The 20,909-nt window shown below is 49.0% G+C and overlaps 1 protein-coding gene across 2 annotated transcripts in view; it reads left to right on the forward strand.

The window, feature by feature from the left end:
- DCPS (decapping enzyme, scavenger) overlaps positions 1 to 20,909 on the forward strand; it is a 51,889-nt gene that overhangs the window by 20,904 nt on the left and 10,076 nt on the right. Inside the window, exons 3-4 of one of the 2 annotated variants that reach the window (XM_002754574.7) lie at positions 11,947 to 12,092; positions 18,625 to 18,738. In XM_002754574.7, the coding sequence (XP_002754620.1) occupies positions 11,947 to 12,092; positions 18,625 to 18,738 (260 nt within the window). The remainder of the gene's footprint in view (positions 1 to 11,946; positions 12,093 to 18,624; positions 18,739 to 20,909) is intronic. The other variant, XM_035265032.3, reaches the window with a different exon arrangement.

A 20,909-nucleotide genomic window follows, 5' to 3' on the forward strand; every position in this document is an offset into this window, starting at 1 on the left:
TAAGGGGTAGCTTTCTTTTAACATATTTGTTACACAGGTGATCTGTAAATATATATAACTTGATCATCCAGGATTAGTCTCTCTTAACATCTCAGAGTATGTCTTTGCAGACTTTTTTTTTTTTTAACCCTAGGTGGAATCTTGCTCTGTTGCCCAGGAGAATGCAGTGAGGCAGTTTTGACTCAGTACAACCTCTGCCTCCCGAGTTCAAACAATTATCTTGCCTCAGCCTCCCAAGTAGCTGGGACTATAGGCACTCCCACGATGCTCAGCTAATTTTTATATTTTCAGTAGAGTCAGGGTTTCACCATGTTGCCCAGGCTGGTCTCCAACTGCTGTCCTCTAGTGACCTACCCACCTCGGCCTCCCAAAGTGCTGGAATTACAAGTGTGAGCCACCACACCCGGCCTGTCCTTTCGGACTTTTCTGCGTGTGCATATGTGTATGCAGTTGCATGTGTACATATTCTCTTAAAAATAAAATGGGGCCAGGCACTCACTTGAACCCGGGAGGCAGAGGTTGCAGTGAGCCATGATCATGCCACTGCACTCCAGCCTAGGCAACAGATGGAGACTCAGTCTCCAAATAAAATAAAATAAAATGGAATTATATTATTGTTATTATTATTATTAGTTTGAGACTGAGTCTCCCTCTGTCATGCAGGCTGGAGTACAGTGGCATGATCTCCACTCACTGCAACCTCTGCCTCCTGGGTTCAAGCACTTCTCCTGTCTCAGCCTCCTGAGTAGCTGGGATTACAGGTGCACTCAGCCACATCTGGCTAATTTCTATATTTTTAGTAAAGACAGGGTTTCACCATGTCAGCCAGGCTGGCCTCGAACTCCTGACCTCAAGTTATCCACCCACCTCGGCCCCTCAAAGTCCTGGGATTACAGGCATGAACCACCATGTCTGGCCATAATATAGTCTACAGACTGTACTGTGAGGTCTAATCAGTGTCAGGTGTTCTCTTAGGCATGGCACACACAGTGTATGAAGCAGAGTCCCTGCTCTCATGGACCTGATGTTCCACTGGAGTTGATCTTAAAGAACAAGCTAGAAATTCATGTGGTAATAAACAGCAAAGATGGAAAGTAAAGCATCAGGATCAATGAGATGTTAAGAGAGTATGTACACAAGCAGCTGTATACACATACACACTCCTTTTCATAAGGAGACAGGAGGACAGGGACATGGGCTTCTACTTCAGAGGGGACAGTTTCCCCACCTACTTCCTTTATAGCCTCTGACAATGATATTAAAGGAATATTCTTTTAAAAAAATCAACCAATTAAGACTACAAGGGCTGGGTGCAGTGGCTCACGCCCATAATCCCAACACATTGGGAGGCCAAGGTGGGTGGATTGCTTGAGTCCAGGAGTTCAAGACCAGTCTGTGTAATGTGGCAAAACCCCATCTCTACAAAAAATACAAAAATTAGCCAGGTGTAGTGGTATGTGCCTACAGTCCCAGCTACCCAGGAGGCTGAGGTGGGAAGATCACTTCAGTCCAGGATGTAGAGGCTACACTCCAGCCTGGGAGACAGAGCCAGACCCTGTCTCCCCCCCGCAAAAAAGGCGGAGGGGGGGACAACAAAATTTCCAAACCTAGGACACATAGGGAGGAGTGGTAACTGGATCTGAGAGGACACCTGGGCCAGCATTCGCTCAAGTCTCCTTTCCTCTTTCATATGCAATTTGCTCCTTCTCTGCCCCAGCAGGAAAGTAAAGCCGAAATGTCTGGAGAGGGTGACACACCAGGTGGCCAGGCAAGATGGCTCACTCATATAATCCCAACACCTTAGGAGGTGGAGGTGGGAGTTGGAGATCAGCTTGGGCATCAAGGGGAAACCCTGTCTTTTCAAAAAATACAAAAATTAGCCAGGCATGGTGGTGCGTGCCTGAGGGGTCTCACATGAGTCCATGTGGTGGAGGTTGCAGTGAGCCAAGGTCATGCCACTGCACGCTAGCCTGGGTGAGAGTGGGACCCTGTGTTGAAAAAAAGAAATCACACAGAGGTGACACACCAGGTCTGGAAGAAATTCAGGGTACTGCTGAGAGTGGGGTCAGGGCACTGAGGTGTGGAAGGATGAGTGGCTGTTTACATATTCAGCATTTTCAGTGCTGCCATGATTCCCCCACCCCCATCCAGCTGCTGCCCTTTCTCATTCCCAGAATACTGCCAGCCAGGCTTATAACTCCACACGTGCAATCAGAAGTCATCCATAGAGAATCTGCCCAGCCGAAGAAAATACTTACACTTTTGGGGTTCCCTAATGCAAAAGAACAGCCTGACCACCCTAACACGAAGCTCCAGGTGAGCATGCAACACCCACAGAGCTGCCCTTCAGGAGTGAGTGGACAGGCAAAGGTGACCAGACTCTGAGTAAAAGCCTCAGCTGGAAAAGAGAAGACAAGAAAAAGAAGGGAAGGAAAAGAAACTTGGAGGAGACAGAAACTATGTGGGGAGAAGAAATTCCAAGAACTATAATTAATCTAGAGAAATTATGCTGCTATATTGAATGCATAAGAACAAGATACTATCAATACAGAATTGTATTAAAGCTCCCAGAAATTAAAAATACAGCAGAAATGGAAATTAAAAAATAGAAGACTAGAAGATGAAGTCGTGAAGAAAACTTCCTTAAAAGTGGAGCAAAAAGACAGAGATGGAAATGGAGAAAAGATAGATGATGAATCCAAGAAGTTAGATATTCAAACAGGTGTTGCAGACAGAAAAGGCAGAGGAAATGAAGAAAGGTCTTCAAAGGAATTAATTCAAGACAGTTTCCGAAGTCTGAAGAACACTATTTTTGAGGTTGAAAGGGCCCAGCAATTACCTAGCACAATGGATGAAAATAAACCCACTTCAAGATCCATCCACACCATCGGGGCATTGGAGATAGAATAAAACAGGTCACAAAGAACTGGGCATCATGAACTCAGACTGCACAACAACAGCATTCAGATTTTTTTCTTTGTTTTTTTTTTTTGAGACGAGTCTCACGCTGTTGCCTCAGGCTGGAGTGCAGTGGCACCATCTCAGCTCACTGCAACCCCCACCTCCCAGATTCAAGCCATTCTCCTGCCTCAGCATCCAAAAGTAGCTGGGACTACAGGTGTGTGCCACCACCACTCCCAGCCACCAAATTAATTTTTGTATTTTTAGTAGAGATGGGGTTTAGTAGAGGCATGAGCCACCACCCCCAGCCACCCAGCTAATTTTTGTGTTTTTAGTAGAGACAGGGTTTCACCATGTTGGCCAGGATGGTCTCAATCTCCTGACCTCATGATCCACCCGCCTCGGCCTCCCAAAGTGCTGGGATTACAGGCATGAGCCACCGAGCCCGACCCAGATTTTCTTATTTATTTTTATTTTTTTGAAGCAGAATCTCACTCTGTCACCCGAGCTGGAGTGCAATGATGCCATCTTGGCTCACTGCAACCTCTGTCTCCTGGGTTCAAGCGATTCTCCTGCCTCAGACTCCCTAGTAGCTGGGATTACAGTTGCACACCACCACACTCAGCTAATTTTTGTATTTTTATTAGAGACAGGGTTTCGCCATGTTGGCTAAGCTAGTCTCTCTTGACCTCAGGTGATCGCCCGCCTGGGCCTCTGAAAGTGCTGGGATTATAGGCATTAGCCACTGTGCCCTGCCAGCATTCAGATTTTCTTTCTATCCTAAAATTATTTAACAACAAAAAAAATTTTTTTAGACAGGGTCCCACTTTGTTGCCAGGTTGGAGTCCAATGGTACAATCATAGCTCACTGCAGCCTCAAACTCCTGAGTTCAAGTGATCCTCCCACCTCAGCTTCCAGAGTAGCAGCAACCAGAGGCAGATGCCACCACATGTGGCTAATTTATTATTTTCTGTAGAGATAGGGACTTGCCAAGTAGCCCAGGCTGGTCTTGAACTCCTGAGCTCAAGAGATTCTCCCGTTTCAGCCTCCCAAAGAGTTGTGATTACAGGCATGAGCCACCACGCCCAGCCACCAAATTCCTAAGTGTGACAGTAGAATAAATATATTTTCAGAAGTTTCAGGTCTCCAAATGTATCTTGCTTGCTCCATGTCCCTGGAAGCAACTTGAGTTTGTGCTTTAGCTCGGTGGTTCTTGATGTGTGGTCCCTGGGTCAGCCACATCAGCATCACCTGGGAACTTCTTAGAAGTGCAAATTCTCTGGCACTACCCCAGACCTCCTCAATCAGGTGGTTTTGATGCACGCTGAAGTTTTGTGAGGATTTTTGCTGATAAATGTTCTTTACATTTAACATGTTGATTAAAATGTACTTTTTCATATATATGGAAATACAAGATTCACCGTTAACAAATTTGATGATTCTGTATTGTTACCAATGGTTACAAGAGACCTTTTTAATCCTCTTATCTGGGAAACAGTTTTCAAAATACAATTTGTGTTTTACCTTGAATGGTAGAAAGTTCAGCTTTAGAAACATTGTGTTTACTTCCATTGTAATGTTACATATGCAAGCTGATGCATGTATTTTTCAAAGCAAGTATACTTTAATGATTTAAAAAAAATACACATGATGCAAAAAGTTCTTTGACCAAGGAAGGCATTCAAACAGTGCTAACTGTATTAAAGTTGCATTTGCTTCTGTTTTTTTTTTGAGACAGGATCTTGCTCTGTTATCCAGGCTAGAGTGCAGTGGCACGATCACGATCACAGCTTACTGCAGCCTTGAACTCCCAGGCTCAAGCAATCCTCCCACCACCTCAGCCTCTGGAGTAGCTGGAATTACAGGCATGTGTTATCACGCCCAGCTAATTTTTGTATTTTTTGTAGAGATAGGGTTTCACCGTGTTGCCTAACCTGATCTCGAACTCCTGGGCTCAGGCAATCCAAAGTGCTAGTGCTATGATTATAGGCATGAGCCACTGTGCTTGGCCCTAAAGTTGTATCTTTTCTTTTCTTTTTTCTTTCTTTCTTTCTTTTTTTTTTTTTGAGGTGGTGTCTCACTTTGTCACCCAGGCTGGAGTGCAATGGTGTGATCTTGGTTTATTGTAACTTCTACCTCATGGGTTCAAGCGATTTTTCTGCCTCGACCTCTGGAGTAGCTGGGATTACAGGCACCTGCCATGACACCTAGCTAATTTTTTTGTATTTTGTAGAGACAGGGTTTCACCATGTTGGCCAGGCTGATCTTGAACTCCTGACCTCAGGTGATTTGCCTGCCTTGGCCTCCCAAAGCTAGGATTACAGGTGTGAGCCACCACGCCCTGCCCTAAAGTCGTATTTCTAGTCATTTATTGTATTCACATAGCAGATTATAGTAGCAAAGTTAGTATTTTTTTAGTATAACTTTTAAAATTTATTTTTAATCGACAAATAATAATTGTATATACTGATTTCTGTTTTGTGCTGTAGTGGAATTTTGAATACCTATCTGCTGATCTACTTGGTAAATTATTTCAGAGAATTGAAAATATTTTCACAGTTTTCCTAATGAAAATTCTAAGAATTTAATTTATGATAATAATAATAATGGCACACTAAAGTTTGAGAATTACTTCTGAGGGTGGGCAGCCAGAAGTTCCGGAAAGACTCATTGTTCATTTGTCTGATTAGTTTTTTTTTTTTTTTTTTTTTTTTTTAGACATCCTCCCACTTCAGCCTCCTGAGTAGCTGGGACTACAGGCATGCATCACCATGCCCAGCTAATTTTTCTGCATTTTTTTTTTGTAGAGGTGGGAATCTCACTATGTTGCTCAGACTGATCACAAACTCATGGTCTCAAGCAATCTGCCTGCCCCAGGCTCCCAAAGTGCTGGAACTATAGACGTGAGCCACTGTGCCTGGCCTGCCTGATAAGTTTAACATATCAAGAGAAGATTTATGTAAGCAGGGAAGTGGGTTTGGGGATGAATTAGTGACATGTTTATGGAAAATTAAACAAGTGGCTGGGTGCAGTGGCTTACGCCTATAATCCCAGCATTTTGGGAGGCTGAGGCAGGCAGATCACTTGAGGTCAGGAGTTCAAGACCAGCCTGGCCAACATGGTGAAACCCCATCTCTACTAAAAATATAAAAATCAGCAGGGCGTGATGATGGCCACCTGCAATCCCAGCTACTCAGGTTATTGAGGCATGAGAATCACTGGAACCCAGGAGGCGGAGATTGCAGTAAGCCAAGATGGCACCATTACACTCCAGCCTAGGAAATAGAGCAAGACTCAGTTTCAAAAAAAAAAAAAGAGAGAGAGAAAATTAAACAAGTAAAAATGTAATTACTTATTTCATACACCAAAAATTATACTGAAAAGAAAAGATAATCACAGTAAATTTGGCAGCAAGCAGCATTTACATCATCATTGTAGCATCAATGTTGAACACTGATTGATCTAAAATTGTAGTAAAGTTGTACTGTGAGGTTGAGTGTTAGGAAGCATCTGTGTACATGTGTGTTTGTGCCTATGTGTACATTTGGCGGAGGGCTGTAAAAGAGGTAAATCCTCCTCTTCCTTAAAGAAAAGTCAGTAAGTAATAGTAGAAGTGAAAAGTCAAGTAGGAAGAAGATATAAAAATATAATTTAGAGGCCAGGTGCAGTGGCTCACAGAATCTCAACATTTGGAGGAGGCCTAGGTGGATGGATCATGAGGTCAAGAGATTGAGACCATCCTGGCCAACATGGTGAAACCCTGTTTCTACTAAAAATTAGCTGGGCATGGTAGACTGTGCCTGGAATCCCAGCTACTTGGGAGGCCGAGGAGAATTGCTTGAATGCAGGAGGTGGAAGTTGTGGTGAGCTGAGTTCGTGCCACTGTACTCCAGCCTGGTGTCAGAGCAAGACTCCATGTCAAAAAAGGAAGACAATATATATTTATACACACACACATGTATATATGTATACACACACACACATATATATAAATAATTTAGAATTCTGGAAGTATATAACCTGAGAGGTGGCCAGAAGAGTTGAAAGTGGTGTCTTTGAAGGAGCTGGAAATTGGGAGCAGGGAGGAACAGAAAATTGTGCTTGAAAACAAGCTTCATTTGACTCTTTGGCATATGTGCAAGTATAATTTGAATTAAGAAAAGACACAATGTTAAAAATCATGACAGGGAACTCTGTAAGGAGTGTTGGAGGTGCTCTTCATATACTATGGACATTTTCCAGGGATAAGTTTTTGAGGGTTTACGGTTATCCCAGGCTGTCTTTCGAGAATGCCAGCAGGAGGGTGGGACTGGGGAGTTGGTCAGTTCTCTGGCCACCAGGAAGAGCTCTGGGTAGGGGTGTTGCCTAGTATCATTCATCCTGAGCAGGTGGTGCCCTCAGTCCACTTGCCAGACAGCATGGGGCAGGGAGAGCCTGGCAAGGCCACTTGGTCTCATCTGCCAACCTGCAGTGGGCAGATGGGGCTGCTGCTGTGGGGCCCGGCCCTGAGCACCACATGGGGCTGTGGGCCCTTGGGGACCACTCCAGGCCCTGTGCCTCAGTTTCCTCATATATAAAGTGAAATCATAATAATACACATTCATGTTGGTCATGAGGAGTAAATGAGTTTATATGCGTGGTAGGCTTAGAATAGTGTGAAGTGCTGAGGTTCCAAAAGGTATTGACACTTTTAAAAAAATTTTCCTACTAAAAAAGCATTCCAATCCTGCAGAAAAGTTGTAAGAATAGTACATGGTACTCCCTTATAAAAGCACTTCACCTAACATTTGCTGCATTTGCTTTTCCTCCCTCCACATATACATAGAATAATGATAACGATGGATGCAAAAAAGGGTAAAATGATCAATTTCAGGAAATTTCCCATGCATAGGAGAGTTCTGTGACACAGAGTCCATTGTTAAGCTGTGCCACGTGCTTCAGTGCAGGCGCTCCCCGGATCCCAACCCTGGAACTAATCCAACCCCTTTAGTCCTGTCTCTTTAGTGTCCCTTCCTCTGGAGCAATTCCTCAGCCTTTCTTTGTCTTTTCTAACTTGGACATTTTTGTAGTGTTATAAAGCCACTTGTTTTGTTGAATGCCCCTGGATTTTGGTTTGCTGATATTTCCTCGTGACTAGACTCAGGTTATGCGTTTTTGGCCAGAATTCCACATGATCAAGAGGCACATGATGTCAGTGTGCCCAGCAGGGGTGACGGTGACTCCCATGGCCTGGTTGAGGCAGTAGCCAGTAGCCTCTTGCGGCTGTAAAGCGACTCGTGTTCCCTCTGTAATTAATAAGTAATCTATGGGTGATATTTTTGAGACTGTGCATGTGTATCCTGTTTCCCAACATGTTTTCACCTGATGGGATTGTTTATTGAGCATTGACTCTTGACAAAACTCCTCCTGAAGTTCAGCTGCAGGTCAGCATCTCCACAGGCACGGAGGTAAATACCAGGGTTTGTGTTTTTGGCTGCCACCGTAAACTTAGCATTGGGAAATATATTGATTTTTATCAAGGAGGTTTTGCTCCATTTGGGACAAAAATGCTCTTCCTGGGTTTAAAGTCTAAAAGGCCAGATCCCTTTATTCATTTGTTCAGTAAGTATTTACTGAGTGCTTACTCTGTGCCAGGCACTATTCTAGGTGCTGGGGACAAAGTTGTTTTTTTTTTTTTTTTAACCAGACCAGATTCCTGTTGTGGAAGCTGCATACTAGTGGAGGAGTCAGATAGTCAATCCACATGCTGCTGTGGGAGAGTGAGAAGCGAAGAGGAGGCAGGCCAGCAGAGGAGACAGGGCCATGAGGTTAAGGCTGCTGTTTTACCAGGGCTGACCGAGCCTAAGGAGCCAGCCTCAGAGCGGAGGCCTGGATGAAGGAGGCTCGCCTCTGTGCATTTCCCAGTGTGATACTGGATGACTCTTGAGTCCCAGCCCACCCTCTTCACTGATGTATGAAAGTGGGGTTAAAACCACCTATGACCTCAGACCAAATGTGAAAGTCTAGGTTGGTAGTTTTTAGCTGGGTTTTGCGATGTATGAGTGAGTATGAGGACTTCATGGTGGTAAAATATCCCTGGATGAAGCAAGGAGCACTGTGGCTCCTTGGGTAGGAGACTGCCTGGCAGTGGGAACAGCCAGTGCAGGCCCAGAGAGGATCCAGTGGCTGAGGTGAGTTAGTGGGTCAGGGAGGAGCCAGCACGGCTGGAGCAGAGGCCCTAGGGGGGAGAGAGGGCCAGGGCGAGGTGACCAGCAGCCTTGTGGACCACAGCAGGAAGCACGGGAGCTGTGGAGCAGGGGACGGTTTGAGGGTGGCAGCCCTCACCTCAGTGTGACCCTGACTGGGGCTTCTGGTGGTGATCTGAGGGAAGTTGGGTCTCTAGGGAAAGTGGGGAGCTCAGAGAGTGCTGCAGTGGGTTCCCATCCAGGCAGGCGCACCACAGGAAAGGCAGGAGGATGGCAGGAAGTGAGCGGTTGGAAAATAAGCGCCTCCTGGGTGCTCTTGCTGCTGAGCGGAGGTGGGAGGGGCTGGCTCGGTGAGACGCTGGTTTCCCTGCACCCTGGATGGCTGGGCAGGTCTCACACAGGCCTTGGCAGACCAGGGCATGCTCACAGGCGCAGTGGCTTTCTGATCTGGAGCAGCCAGGAGCCCCTGGCTGGGTGACCCTGCCTGCAGAGCCAGGCCACGCTCCAGCACCCACTCTGCCTCTGTGCCCCACCCATCTCGCCCCCACTCTCAGGGAGCTCTACTACCCAACCCAGGCAACTGAGGCAACAGTGGAGAGAATTAAACTAGGCTTGGAGGAGCGCTCTTCTCTGTGTGAGGCACGTTCTGAATCTTTCCTTCTATTGACTCATTTAATTCTCCCAACACCCAGAAGACAGGTGCTGTTATTACCCGAGATTGTAAAGGTCAGGAGACTGAAGCCACAAGGTCAGTCCCTTTCCTGAGGTTACGCAGAACTCGTGCAGAGCCAGGACTCGCACCCAGGCTGACTGGCTCCAAAATCTCTGTTCTCATCCACCAGGCTCCCCTGCAGATGTAGGGATTTCCCTCAGGTCCACTGCAAGGGTCAAGGTGGTGCCATTCAATCTACTTCAAGCAGTCTCCTGCCTCTTGAGATCTTGGTGTGCCTGACCTCTGACCTCTGGCCTCTGGCCTATGACCCTGAGCTGTTAGAGAACAGAGTGAGAAGCAAGGAACAGTTTTGTGCTGCTCTTCAGAGGGTTGTGAGGAGGCCTTCGTGCTTTCTTTTCAAGGTCAGGTCCAGGGATTCCTGGGATTGGGTGACATTTATTTAGCACCTCTGGTGATCTAGGTGACATGTTTTATTTAATGTAAACAACTCTGTGAGGCAGATTTGAAGGAGCACCCTTTAACAGGTGAGGAAGCCGAGGCTCTAAGACGTTAAGCGCCATGCCCAAGGGTACACAGCCAGTATGGAGAGTCATGTGGCCAGCCCAGGGCCAGCGTCCATGTTTTCCCACTGTGCTGCTGTGCTTCCCAGAGCTGATGGACTGAGATGTTTGATGGGACAGAAGTCATGTGCCTGGTATATCATCTTTGTACATCCCCAGTGGGCTTTGGAAGTACAACTGGGGCCATTAGGCGGCCTGTGGTGTCCAGAGCGCTGGCTTTAGGGTAAGGCCTCCGTTCAAGACTCACCTCTGCTGCATTTCACAGTATGATACTGGATGACTCTTTTTGTCCCAGCCCACCCTCATCACTGATGTATGAAAATGAGGTTAAAACCACCTATGACCTCAGACCAAATATGAAAGCCCTAGGTTGGTAGTTCTTAGCTGGGTTTTGCGATGTATGAGTGTGAGGACTTCGTGGTGGTAAAATATCCCTGTGGGGTTTTAGCTCTCTCTTGGGTTTCCCTGGGGCAGCCTATCTAAACCTCAAATAAGAGTCAGAGGGGAACCATGGGACTTTTGAGAAAGAGCCAAACTGATTTTGAAATACCATTTTCTTTCCCTACCCCTGAGATGTATGTTTAAACACTGTGTAAATGTTGGAGTAATGACAATGATTGTACCAAATGCTATTCAAAATAAGGGAAAGGGTTTAACTAAAACCAGGCGGTGCTGGACCCGGATGCTAACCTAGAGTCTATTTAGGAAAACTGCAAGATGTCCTTCTAGTTAAAACTGGGGTTGTCACCTGGGGACAGTTTTTCCTTCCAGGAAAATTTGGCAATGTCTGGAGGCATTTTGGGTTGTCACAACTTGGGGAGGGTGCTACCAACATCTCAACAGAGGCCAGGGATGCAGCTGAACATCCTTAAATGCATAGGACAGCCCCCGCAACAGAGAATTATCCAGGCCAAAATGTCAGTGGTGCCGGAGTTGAGAAACCCTGGATTAAATATCACGGCACTTATGTGTTTACTGTGTGCCAGGCATTGTTCTAAGAACTTCAAAGGTAATTGACTTGCTAAATCCTCCCAGTCTTATGACACAAGAGCTTTTACTATCCTCATTTGGCAAATGAGGAAGTAGGGGCACCAAGAGGTTAAACAACTGAACCATGCTCTGGGTGAGGCCAATGCCCCATTTAGAGTAAGGAGCAGGCAGAGCCAGGACTTGAACTCAGACAGTCTGGCTCCAGAGTCTGTGCCTGTAACCACTGCACTGTGCTGCACTGCCTGTTGTTAAGGGAACTACTAGGCTTTAAAACACATTTTCAACTTTGGGTCCAGAAAGCCACATACCTAGAAATTTGGCATGTGAAAAGAGTTAGGGACCTCTTATTCCTGTGCCTGGAAGATGGAGCAGGAAGAGCTGGGGTTCACCTGATGAGGGGCCCAGTGACCCACAAGTGAGAATCTCGTGTTTTCCAGGTTCCGAGTGTGGCCCAGCTCATGAATGCAGTGGCACGAGGCACCCTGTGGGAGTGGATCTGGGGTGCAGAGAACCTCTCGGATTTTGGCTTCCCTCAGGGAATCAAAGCCAGGGCGGGAGTTCTCTCCTTACCATGGTGCCTGTGCCATAGAGAGTGGGCATTGCTTCCCCATCACGGACTGTGCTGTGTCGTTGCAGATGTCAAGACAACCGTGGTTTACCCCGCCACACAGAAACACCTCCAGAAGTACCTGCGCCAGGACCTCCGCCTGATCCGAGAGACGGGAGATAACTACAGGAACATTACTTTACCCCACCTGGAGTCCCAGAGTCTCAGCATCCAGGTGACTGGCCATGTGTCTCAGGCACAAAGCACCGCTCCCGTGGCTGGTGTCTCCTCTTACAAGTGTCTATTAGAGTTTTATTAGGGGCCAGGCACTGTGCTAGGCGAGGGGGTGGGGGTATAGTAGAGAGCATGGCGAACAGAATCCCCACCTCGTGAGGCTTCCATCCATGCACAGTCACACAATGTGTGACCTTACATAGATATCTTAGGATCTATATACTCTGTGAGATGATGAGTGCTGTGGAGAGAAATGGACAGGGTAAGTGGGACCAAAAGGCATGGGGTGGGCAGTTGCCATTTTATATGGCATGGTCAGAGAAGGCTGGTGGTGAGGGAACCGATGCTGATCTTGGTCCCACCTGATGTGCTTGGGCATGTCATGGAGGCTCTCTGAGGACCTCAAAGCAATTTAGTCCATTGGAAGAATGTGTGTCTGCTCTGCAGTAGCCCTGATCCAGCCTCAGGATGACTGTGCCCTTGCTTCGGGTCCGTGAATGAGTAAAAGACTGATGTTGAGTTAGTCCCACCCAGTCCAGACTCTTGTTCCTGGTTTCATTTGCGGCAAACCGGCCTGCAGGAGCTGAGTCTTGGAGTAAAAACTCTTCCCTCACCCACTCCCCCTTGCATTCGCCCAAAAGAAGGCAGGACCCCATTGACCCTGGGAGTTTGGTGCAGGGCCTCCATTCACAAGCTGGCAGTTGTCTGGCCAGGCCAGATGAAAGGCCATTTAGCTCCAAGATCCTGACTCCTCCCTGGGCCTAGGCTCAGTGCCAACTGGAGCCTCTGCCTGAAACTGGCCCCATGTGGGTACTCAGAGTTAAATATGATTGATGCTTACTGATGAGTCAGTTTCTTGCCCACTCACTGACTCTCACACTGTTCTTTCTCTTTATCACTCACTGTTGTTCTCTTTGAGCATTTCTCAGTTACTCTCCCCAGATTCAGGTCACTGTGGTGGAGGGTGTTGTGATGTGGGGAACTCACAGCTACTCCTCCCTGGCCCAGAAGAAGGCAAGGTGTGCTGTGTGTGGGCACTGCAAGATGAATTGCACTTGAGAGGAGTAAGGAAAGGGAGGCTGGCAGGGCCTGCGGGAACAGCGTTTCTTTGGGAGGCTGTGTGCCACCAGCCCCCTTCCCCAACCTGGTTCAGCCATAGTCTCCCTGGGCAGCAGTTGGCCTGGGGTGCATGTGGCTCAAGCTGGCTTTTTTTGTTGTCGGTGGTGGTGGTTTTTAAAGTCTCTGCACTTGTTCTATTTTTCAAGTGGAAAGCAACTATGTCTCCACCTTCCTAGAGTTTCTGCTGTTCGGGATCCTAGGGGAATCTCCTGGAACAGTTGTTCTGTTGTGCAAACTTGATACCCAAGTAAGGAAGCCCTGATTTGGTTGGTGTAAGTAGCTGGGATTACAGGCGCGTACCACCATGCCTGGCTAATTTTTTGTCTTTTTAGTAGAGATAGGGTTTTGCCATGCTGCCCAGGCTGACCTCGAACTCCTGAGCTCAGGGAATCCGCCCGCCTCAGCCTCCCATAGTGCTGGGATTATAGGTGTAAGCCACGTCGCCTGGCTGTGCATCTTCCTTATTATACACCATTATGCAGTTCCACTCAGAGAAGAGCACAATGAAAACTCCACTACTCTTCCAACTCCTGACTGACAGGTGCGTTTGTATATTTCTTCTTGGCTATTTCTAGTTGACAAGCACTCACCTTAACTGGCAACAGTCATTATGTTTACTGGGCTCTGATTGTGGACCTGGTCCTATGCCAGGCTCTGGAGGATCACCAAGATGATGAAACCTAGACAGTGTCCTCACAGTCTAGCAGGGAAAATAGACTTGTAGACAGGCAATTGTAACAATGAGATAAGCACTCTGGTGCCTAGACGAGCTACCGTGGTAATGCAGGGAGACAGTGGCCAGCTCAGATAGTTGGAGCTTTGCAGGGAGAGGATCCTCTTATTGGGGCTTGCAGGACAAATACAAGTTTCCCAGGTGCACAAGGGGAGGGAGAGCAAGTCCAGAGGCTCACGGAGCTGGAATCATCTGATGCTGTGGGATGCCACAAGGAGTCTGGTGTGACTGGGGCTTGGGCTGCTGGAGGGTCAGAGGAGACAGCACTGAGATGGTAGGCAGGGGCCAGGCAGAGGCATGTGGACTTGATCCAGGCGGAGGCATGTGCACTTGGTCCAGGGGGCCCAGAGTTCCTGAACCTTGCTTATCATCAGGATTGCCTGGGGATTCTTATAAATACCCAGCATGGAGCACTATTCCACATCTGCTGAATCTCACCCTTCAGGGAGTGGAGCTGGGAAATGTTCATTAAAAATATATATATATATATATATATCTATGATATTTCTAACAACCATCAGATGTGAGAACAGTTGCCATAGGCAGTGAGGGTGCCTGAAACAGTTTTAAGCATGTGGGTAATACGGTCCGATTTGCAGATTAGTTGGTGGAGTGGAGGTGAACATAGAACAGGAAGACTGGAAAAACCAGTATGGGTCTGAACCAAGGAAGGGCATTGGGAAAGGACTCTAGAGCAATTTAAGAGGTAGGTCTTCACACGGCTGGATGGGGCTTCACAACTGGTTGATATGGAGAGGGGAGGGAAGAGCTTGGGTGATGAATAGATAGAAGGATAATTTATGACCCAGTATAGGGGACAGAGACAGAAGAGCAGGTTTGCATGGAAGACAGTGAATTCAGTTTGGAATTTATTGAGCACTTCCTATGCATAGTACCAAGAACTGCTCTAAGCGTTTATGTGCGTCACACCTCATTTATGTATTTATTTATTTTTGAGATGGAGTTTCACTCTTGTTCAAGCTGGAGTGCAATAGTGCGATCTTGACTCACTGAACCTCCGAGGTTCAAATGATTCTCCTGCCTCCCTCCCGAGTAGCTGGGATTACAGGCACTCACCACTACATTGGGCTAATTTTTACATTTTTAGTAGAGACAGGGTTTTACCTTGTTGGCCAGGCTGGTCTTGAACTCCTAACTTCAAATGATCTGCCCTCCTCAGCCTCCTCAAGTGCTGGGATTACAGGTGTGAGCCACTGTGCCCGGCCTCACATCTCATTTATTCTTCACAGCAGCCCTTTTGGAGACAGGTCTCAAAGCCAGGCAGTCTGGTCTCAGCATCTATGCCCTAAGCCAGAGATACTATCTGGCTCTTTACATGTGATGTAGTTATGACTTCCCAGTGTAAACTGTAGTGGGATGTCTGGATCTGGAGCCTTTGAGATCATCTAGTTACAAATGTCTATTTGTGAGTCACCCAGCTAGACTTCAACCTCAGCCTTGTATGTGGATTCTCAGTCTGTCATCTTAGAATGACATGACATTGTTTTTAATTTCAGAGCCCCAGTTCCCTTGTCTGAAGAATGTAACAAATGGCCCCTCCCTCCTGGGTGTTGTGGAAATTGAGAGAGAGGCTATGTATTATGTGCCTGCTATTATTTCCAGCAGAGAATGGTGCCAGGATGGTAGCCACCATTCTCTACTCCAGGTAATGGTTCAGAGGAACAGGCAGGGAATTGTGCAGAGCTAAGACACCTGGGAGACCTGGCCAGGCCATGAATGGCTGGAGGGGAAGTGCAAGGCAGCAGGCAGAAGCAGAGAGCAAGAGGTGATGAGGAAGGAACAAGATGTCTCATGGGAGATCAAAGCGGGAGAGAGGGTAGAGGGAGCCGCCAGTGTCACCTACTGTAAAGAAGCCCAGCCAGGTGAGTTGCAGAATGGAGATGGCATCACCCACTGCCCACCAGTTTATCAGCAGTGCTGGCCAAGTCTCTTGGGCATGCTTTCAGATGGCGACACTCCCCATTACATAGTCCTCTGTGTTTGTGTGAATTTTGTTCTTTCAGTTTTATCCCTTTCTTTTCTGAGCCTCTGGCCTTGAGAGTTCCTGCGGATGGAGCTCCCTGCCACTCTCTCAGAGGCCTCTCCCAGGAGGCAGGATGTACCCTGGCCCAGGGCGCAGGCTCAGGAGCCAGACTCGCAGGGTTGGAAATGGCTGACCCAGCATGAACTTCCTTGCACTTGCATTCTCCTCACCTGCAAAATGTGGACAATATCCAGGTGCAGTTTCTCATGCCTGTAATTCCAACACCTTGGGAGGCCAAGGTGGGCAGATCACTTGAGGTCAGAAGTTCGAGACCAGCCTGGCCAACATGGCAAAAACCCCATCTCTACTAAAAATACAAAAATTGACTGGGTGGGGTGTCACGTACCTATTAATCCCAGCTACTCAGGAGGCTGAGGCAGGAGAATCGCTTGAACCTGCGAGGCGGAGCTTGCAGTGAGCTGAAATTGCGCCACTGCACTCCAGCCTGGGCAACAGAGCAAGACTCTGTCTCAAATAAAAAAGTGGGGGCAATGATAGCAGCCATCTCTTAGGGTGGCCTGGACACTGAGAGCAGTGCCAGGCAGAGTGCAGCTGCTCCCACGGTCATCAGTCCTTCCTGCAGTCACTCGTCCTCCAGCCTCGCTCTTATTTCCTCTCTCACCACCTCCTTGCTCTCACTGCCGTTCCCTCTTTTCCTGTCGCCAGTCGGTCTCGTGGCCTCTGGCACATCATCCCACCATGTTTACCACTCACTGGGGCCTCCCTTATGCTGGCTGTGCTGGGCGCTTTCATGTGCATGTTCTCTCTGAAAACCTTCACCACCCTCGTGTAGGTATCAGCCCCGTTTTACAAAGGAGGCATCAGTAGCTCACCCAGTGACAGCTGGGACATGAAACCAGGTCTCCTTGGGCTCAGAACCCGCTCACGTGCTCTCTCATAACAGTCAGAGGTAGACACCCCTTTTCTGTGAGTCACGGATGGGCTCTGGGGAGGTCTGCTTATGGGTACGCTGGGGTTCTCTGTAGGGAATGCCATCTCCCTCCCTCTCTTTTTTTCTGCTGGCTTTTTCCTCTGGCAGCACATTCCCAGGAGCTTTCAGGTCAGAGAGGAAACACTTCTAAGCATGTGCTGGTCATGCGTTGCTCTGGCCCAGGTGCTACCTGAGGAAGTGGCTACCAGTGTCCTCCAGAACCCGCCCAGGAAGGGGCCCCATTCAGCTTCTGGGAAACAGCCTGTGTTTTGTTGTGAATGGACCACATTGTGACCGGCCTGTGGGTCTTGTGAGAGGTTTGGGGGCCCTCTGAGCTGAAATGCCTCCCGCAGGTTGGGAGTTGCAGGAGGCCTCGAGGCCCAGCTGCCCTCTGCTCCCTCCATGTCCATCCCAGCTGAGAAGCGAGGATGCATTGCGGTGTGTTCAGCCCTGCGGGCTCAAGGTGTGAGACTGTGCAGACCCTAAGCCAGTCCCCGTGCCCCTGGCCTTTGGTGATGCTGCCCGTCCAGCACTTCTGGGAGTGGAAAGAGGACCATGGCTGCCTGGTAGTGTCAGTTCGCGGGCCTCCCCATCCCACTCCGTGTCCGTGGCTTCTCTCACGTCAGTGAGCTGGGAGACTGTTCCGACTGAGGAGGAAGGGGCAGTAGTGTGTCCTCAGCCACTCCCCTCTCTGGTTTCCCGGCAGTTTTCTCCCTCGGATGTAGGGCACAGTTCACTGTCCTATATAAGTTCATGTCTGAAAAGGGCCTGAGAGCTGGGAGGAAGGAGAGAAGAGCTGGAGGTACTGGGATTTGAGGTTTGTGAGCCCAGGGGCCTTCTCAGCCCAACCTCCTGCAGCCTCCTAACCTCAGGCAGGCCTCCAGGATCGTCTCTGTAAAGTGATGTCCTGGGGTCCATACAGGCCTGGGAAGGGTCCTCTGCAGACTACTGACAGCAGCTGATCCAAGGGTGACACAAGGGTCAGGAGCCCTGGGTAGCCCTGAAAGGTTGTGGTGAGTCGCTGCCTCCATGTCTCCACATAGCTTTCATTTCTGCTTTGCCATGCAGAGCCTGTGTCAGCAGAGACTGCTGATACACTGGCATCTGCACCAGCTCCAGGCGGGCGGAGGTGCTGAGCCCACCACTGATGAGAATCCCAGCACGGCAGGAAACCCACACACATGGGCTTCTAGAGGCAAAGGCTCTCACTGCACTGGTGGGTAGCCAGCCCTTCCATAAAAGGAAACCTCAGTGCCCTCAGCCTCCTACCTCTCTTTGCCCCATAGTCCTGAATAGAGTGAAATAGGATCTGTGGAGGCAGCTCTTCCCCTGAGTCCTGTGAGCAGTGGAGGGGGTCACTGCTATAGAGGGCAGATGCAGCTGGGGCCTGTGAGACCGCCACAGAGCGTGTGCACTCTGCTAACCAGGAAGAGCCTGGCTCCGTCTGAGCTGCAGAGACCCTTGTGATGACGCATGGCTGAGTGCCTGCTGGGGTGGGAAAGGGGGAAATCCCCTCTGGACCCCTAAGAACAGATGCTTGGGGACAGGGCAGCCTTAATGTAGATCCTCTGAGCTTAGCGGCCTTTTATGGTTTGGTCCTGTCTCCTGGAGAGGGCAGGGAGTGTACCTAGCCCAGTTTGGGGTATCTCTCAAGGGGTGATGAGTGGAGTGGATTTTGTCAACCATCTCTCTCCCCATCATTTCAGTGGGTGTATAACATTCTCGACAAGAAGGCTGAAGCGGACCGGATTGTTTTTGAGAACCCAGATCCCTCTGACGGGTTTGTCCTCATCCCTGACCTCAAGTGGAACCAACAGCAGGTAAAGGTTTCTGGCTGGAATGCCCTGGTCTCTGGCCACCCTGCTCCAAGTGCTGGTCCTTCTGATTGCCCTCTTTCTCACGCTGGGCTGTCTCTAAGAAGATTATAATTAACCAACAAGGGTAGCCTGAGCTGTCTGTGGGGACCAGGTACATACCAGTCTTACATAAGTGCTTTTACTTTAACGGGTTGGCTTAACGCCCTTTCTGGCTCTCCTCCACCCAGGAGGTAACATAGGGTGATGTTTGCGCCCATGACTACATAGGACATTCCTTACCAGCCAAGTGGTCTGGCCAGCCACCTGTGCTTCCAGCCGCACCTGGAGCCCTCAGAGGGGGTGTTTACATTTTCTCCGTTCTTGACACCAGCAGATCCAGGCAGGCCCATGTTCTGAAGCACTGGCAGGCAGGAACCATGGTGACCAACCCAAGGCATCTCCTCCTCAGCCTGAGCTGTGGAGTAGTTTAGTCCAGACTTCCACTCAGCTCCTCGATCCCATGCCGTGGCCTCCAAGCACCTCTGCTTCTCCCATCCTCCTAAGGAGCAGGTTTGGGAGGATCCGTCCTCCCTCACAGGTATCCCTTTTGAGTTCCCTATGGCCTTCCTGTCTCTCCCAGACCAGCCCACCACCAGAGTTATCACCTACCACCACCACTTTTATACCCTGAGAGTATCAGAAACAGGCAGAGCCACTGTGTTGTAGAGAGTGCTGTTCACACCACAGTCTGGAACCGGGCCATACTCAGCCTGCAACAGGAGAGGGGTGGCCGGGTGCAGTGGCTCATGCCTGTTATCCCAGCACTTTGGGAGGCCTAGGCAGGCGGATCAGCTGAGGTCGGGAGTTCAAGACCAGCCTGACCAACATGGAGAAACCCCATCTCTACTAAAAATACAAAATTACCAGGTGTGGTGGTGCATGCCTGTAATCCCAGCTACTTGGAGGCCGAGGCAGGAGAATCGCTTGAACCTGGGAGATGGAGGTTGCAGTGAGCTGAGATCGCACCATTGCACTCCAGCCTGAGCAACAGGAGGGAAACTTTGTCTCAAAAAAACCAGAAAAACAGGAGAGGGGCCTGGATAAGCCAAGGCAGGCAGGCCAGCTTGGGCACCGGGAGCAGTCACACATCCCCTCTCCTCTGCTTTCACCTGTGGCGTACTCCAGGCTCAGATGTGCCGTTCTGCTCTCAGTGGGCCCGTCTGGTTTCTGCATCCCTCACAGGGTGGAGAGACTCGCATAGAGAAGGTGCCTTGTGGTGGACCCCATCTGTCCCTCCGAGGGATCGCTCCCTCTGCCTCCTCAGTTATGGCTGCCCATGAGGCCTTCAATTTTGATTTGAGGTAAAGGGGTGGGAGTTTGGCTGGGAGTTACACAGGCATGTGAGCATCATTCGTCTCTTGACAGGAGGCTTGTGGGAATTCCTAAATGTGGCCTAAGGGGTAGGAGAGAATTTGAAGGGAATTTCCGAAGTTGCAGCATTGATTGATGATTTCCTAGAGCCAAGTAAGTTCAAAGAAGAGAGCTCTCCTCATGTGGGGTGCTGCAGTGAGAGGCTAAGGGGACACCCGCATCCCCTTTCCCCTTCCCTGCAGCCTCTCTGCCTGTGCCACCTTCAGGCCTTGAGGGAGGACTAGGTCTGTAGGCATTTGAAGAGGTAGGACCTGAAGGTCTACTGACTCAAACTGAGTGGTGGCTCTGCAAACCCCAGTCTGTCCACTGGGGCTGCCCTGCACCTGGAGATCCGGGGTCAAAGCCTGGGTCATAGGAAATGGGGCCCCCCACTAATTAGAATCTCAGCAGGGCTGTGGAGGCATAGGGTAGGAGGACCTTCTGCCGCACGAGACTCTTGAAGACTGAAGAGCTTGCCAGGGGATTGCAGTCTTAAGGCCTTGGAAGGACAACAAAAGTTAAACTTGTCCATCTCTATCCCTGAAGCCCTGAATGCATTTGAACCCATGGCAGAGAACAGAAATCTGCTGTTCTTCTGACTCCAGTGCTGGCAGGCCGTGCTTCACCTGCCAGTGGAACCTCCCTCCCTCTGTCCCCTTTAAGACAGAAAAAGCTTAAGGAGCTGCACTCTGGCTTCCAGCCACAGGGCTGGAATTACTTGTCCTCAAGGGTCATGAAAGGGTAAGCTTAAATGTCAGGCTTTGCTTCATAGTGATGCAGGTGTG

This window comes from Callithrix jacchus, chromosome 10 (assembly GCF_049354715.1).
Source record: "Callithrix jacchus isolate 240 chromosome 10, calJac240_pri, whole genome shotgun sequence".
NCBI lineage: Eukaryota > Metazoa > Chordata > Mammalia > Primates > Cebidae > Callithrix > Callithrix jacchus.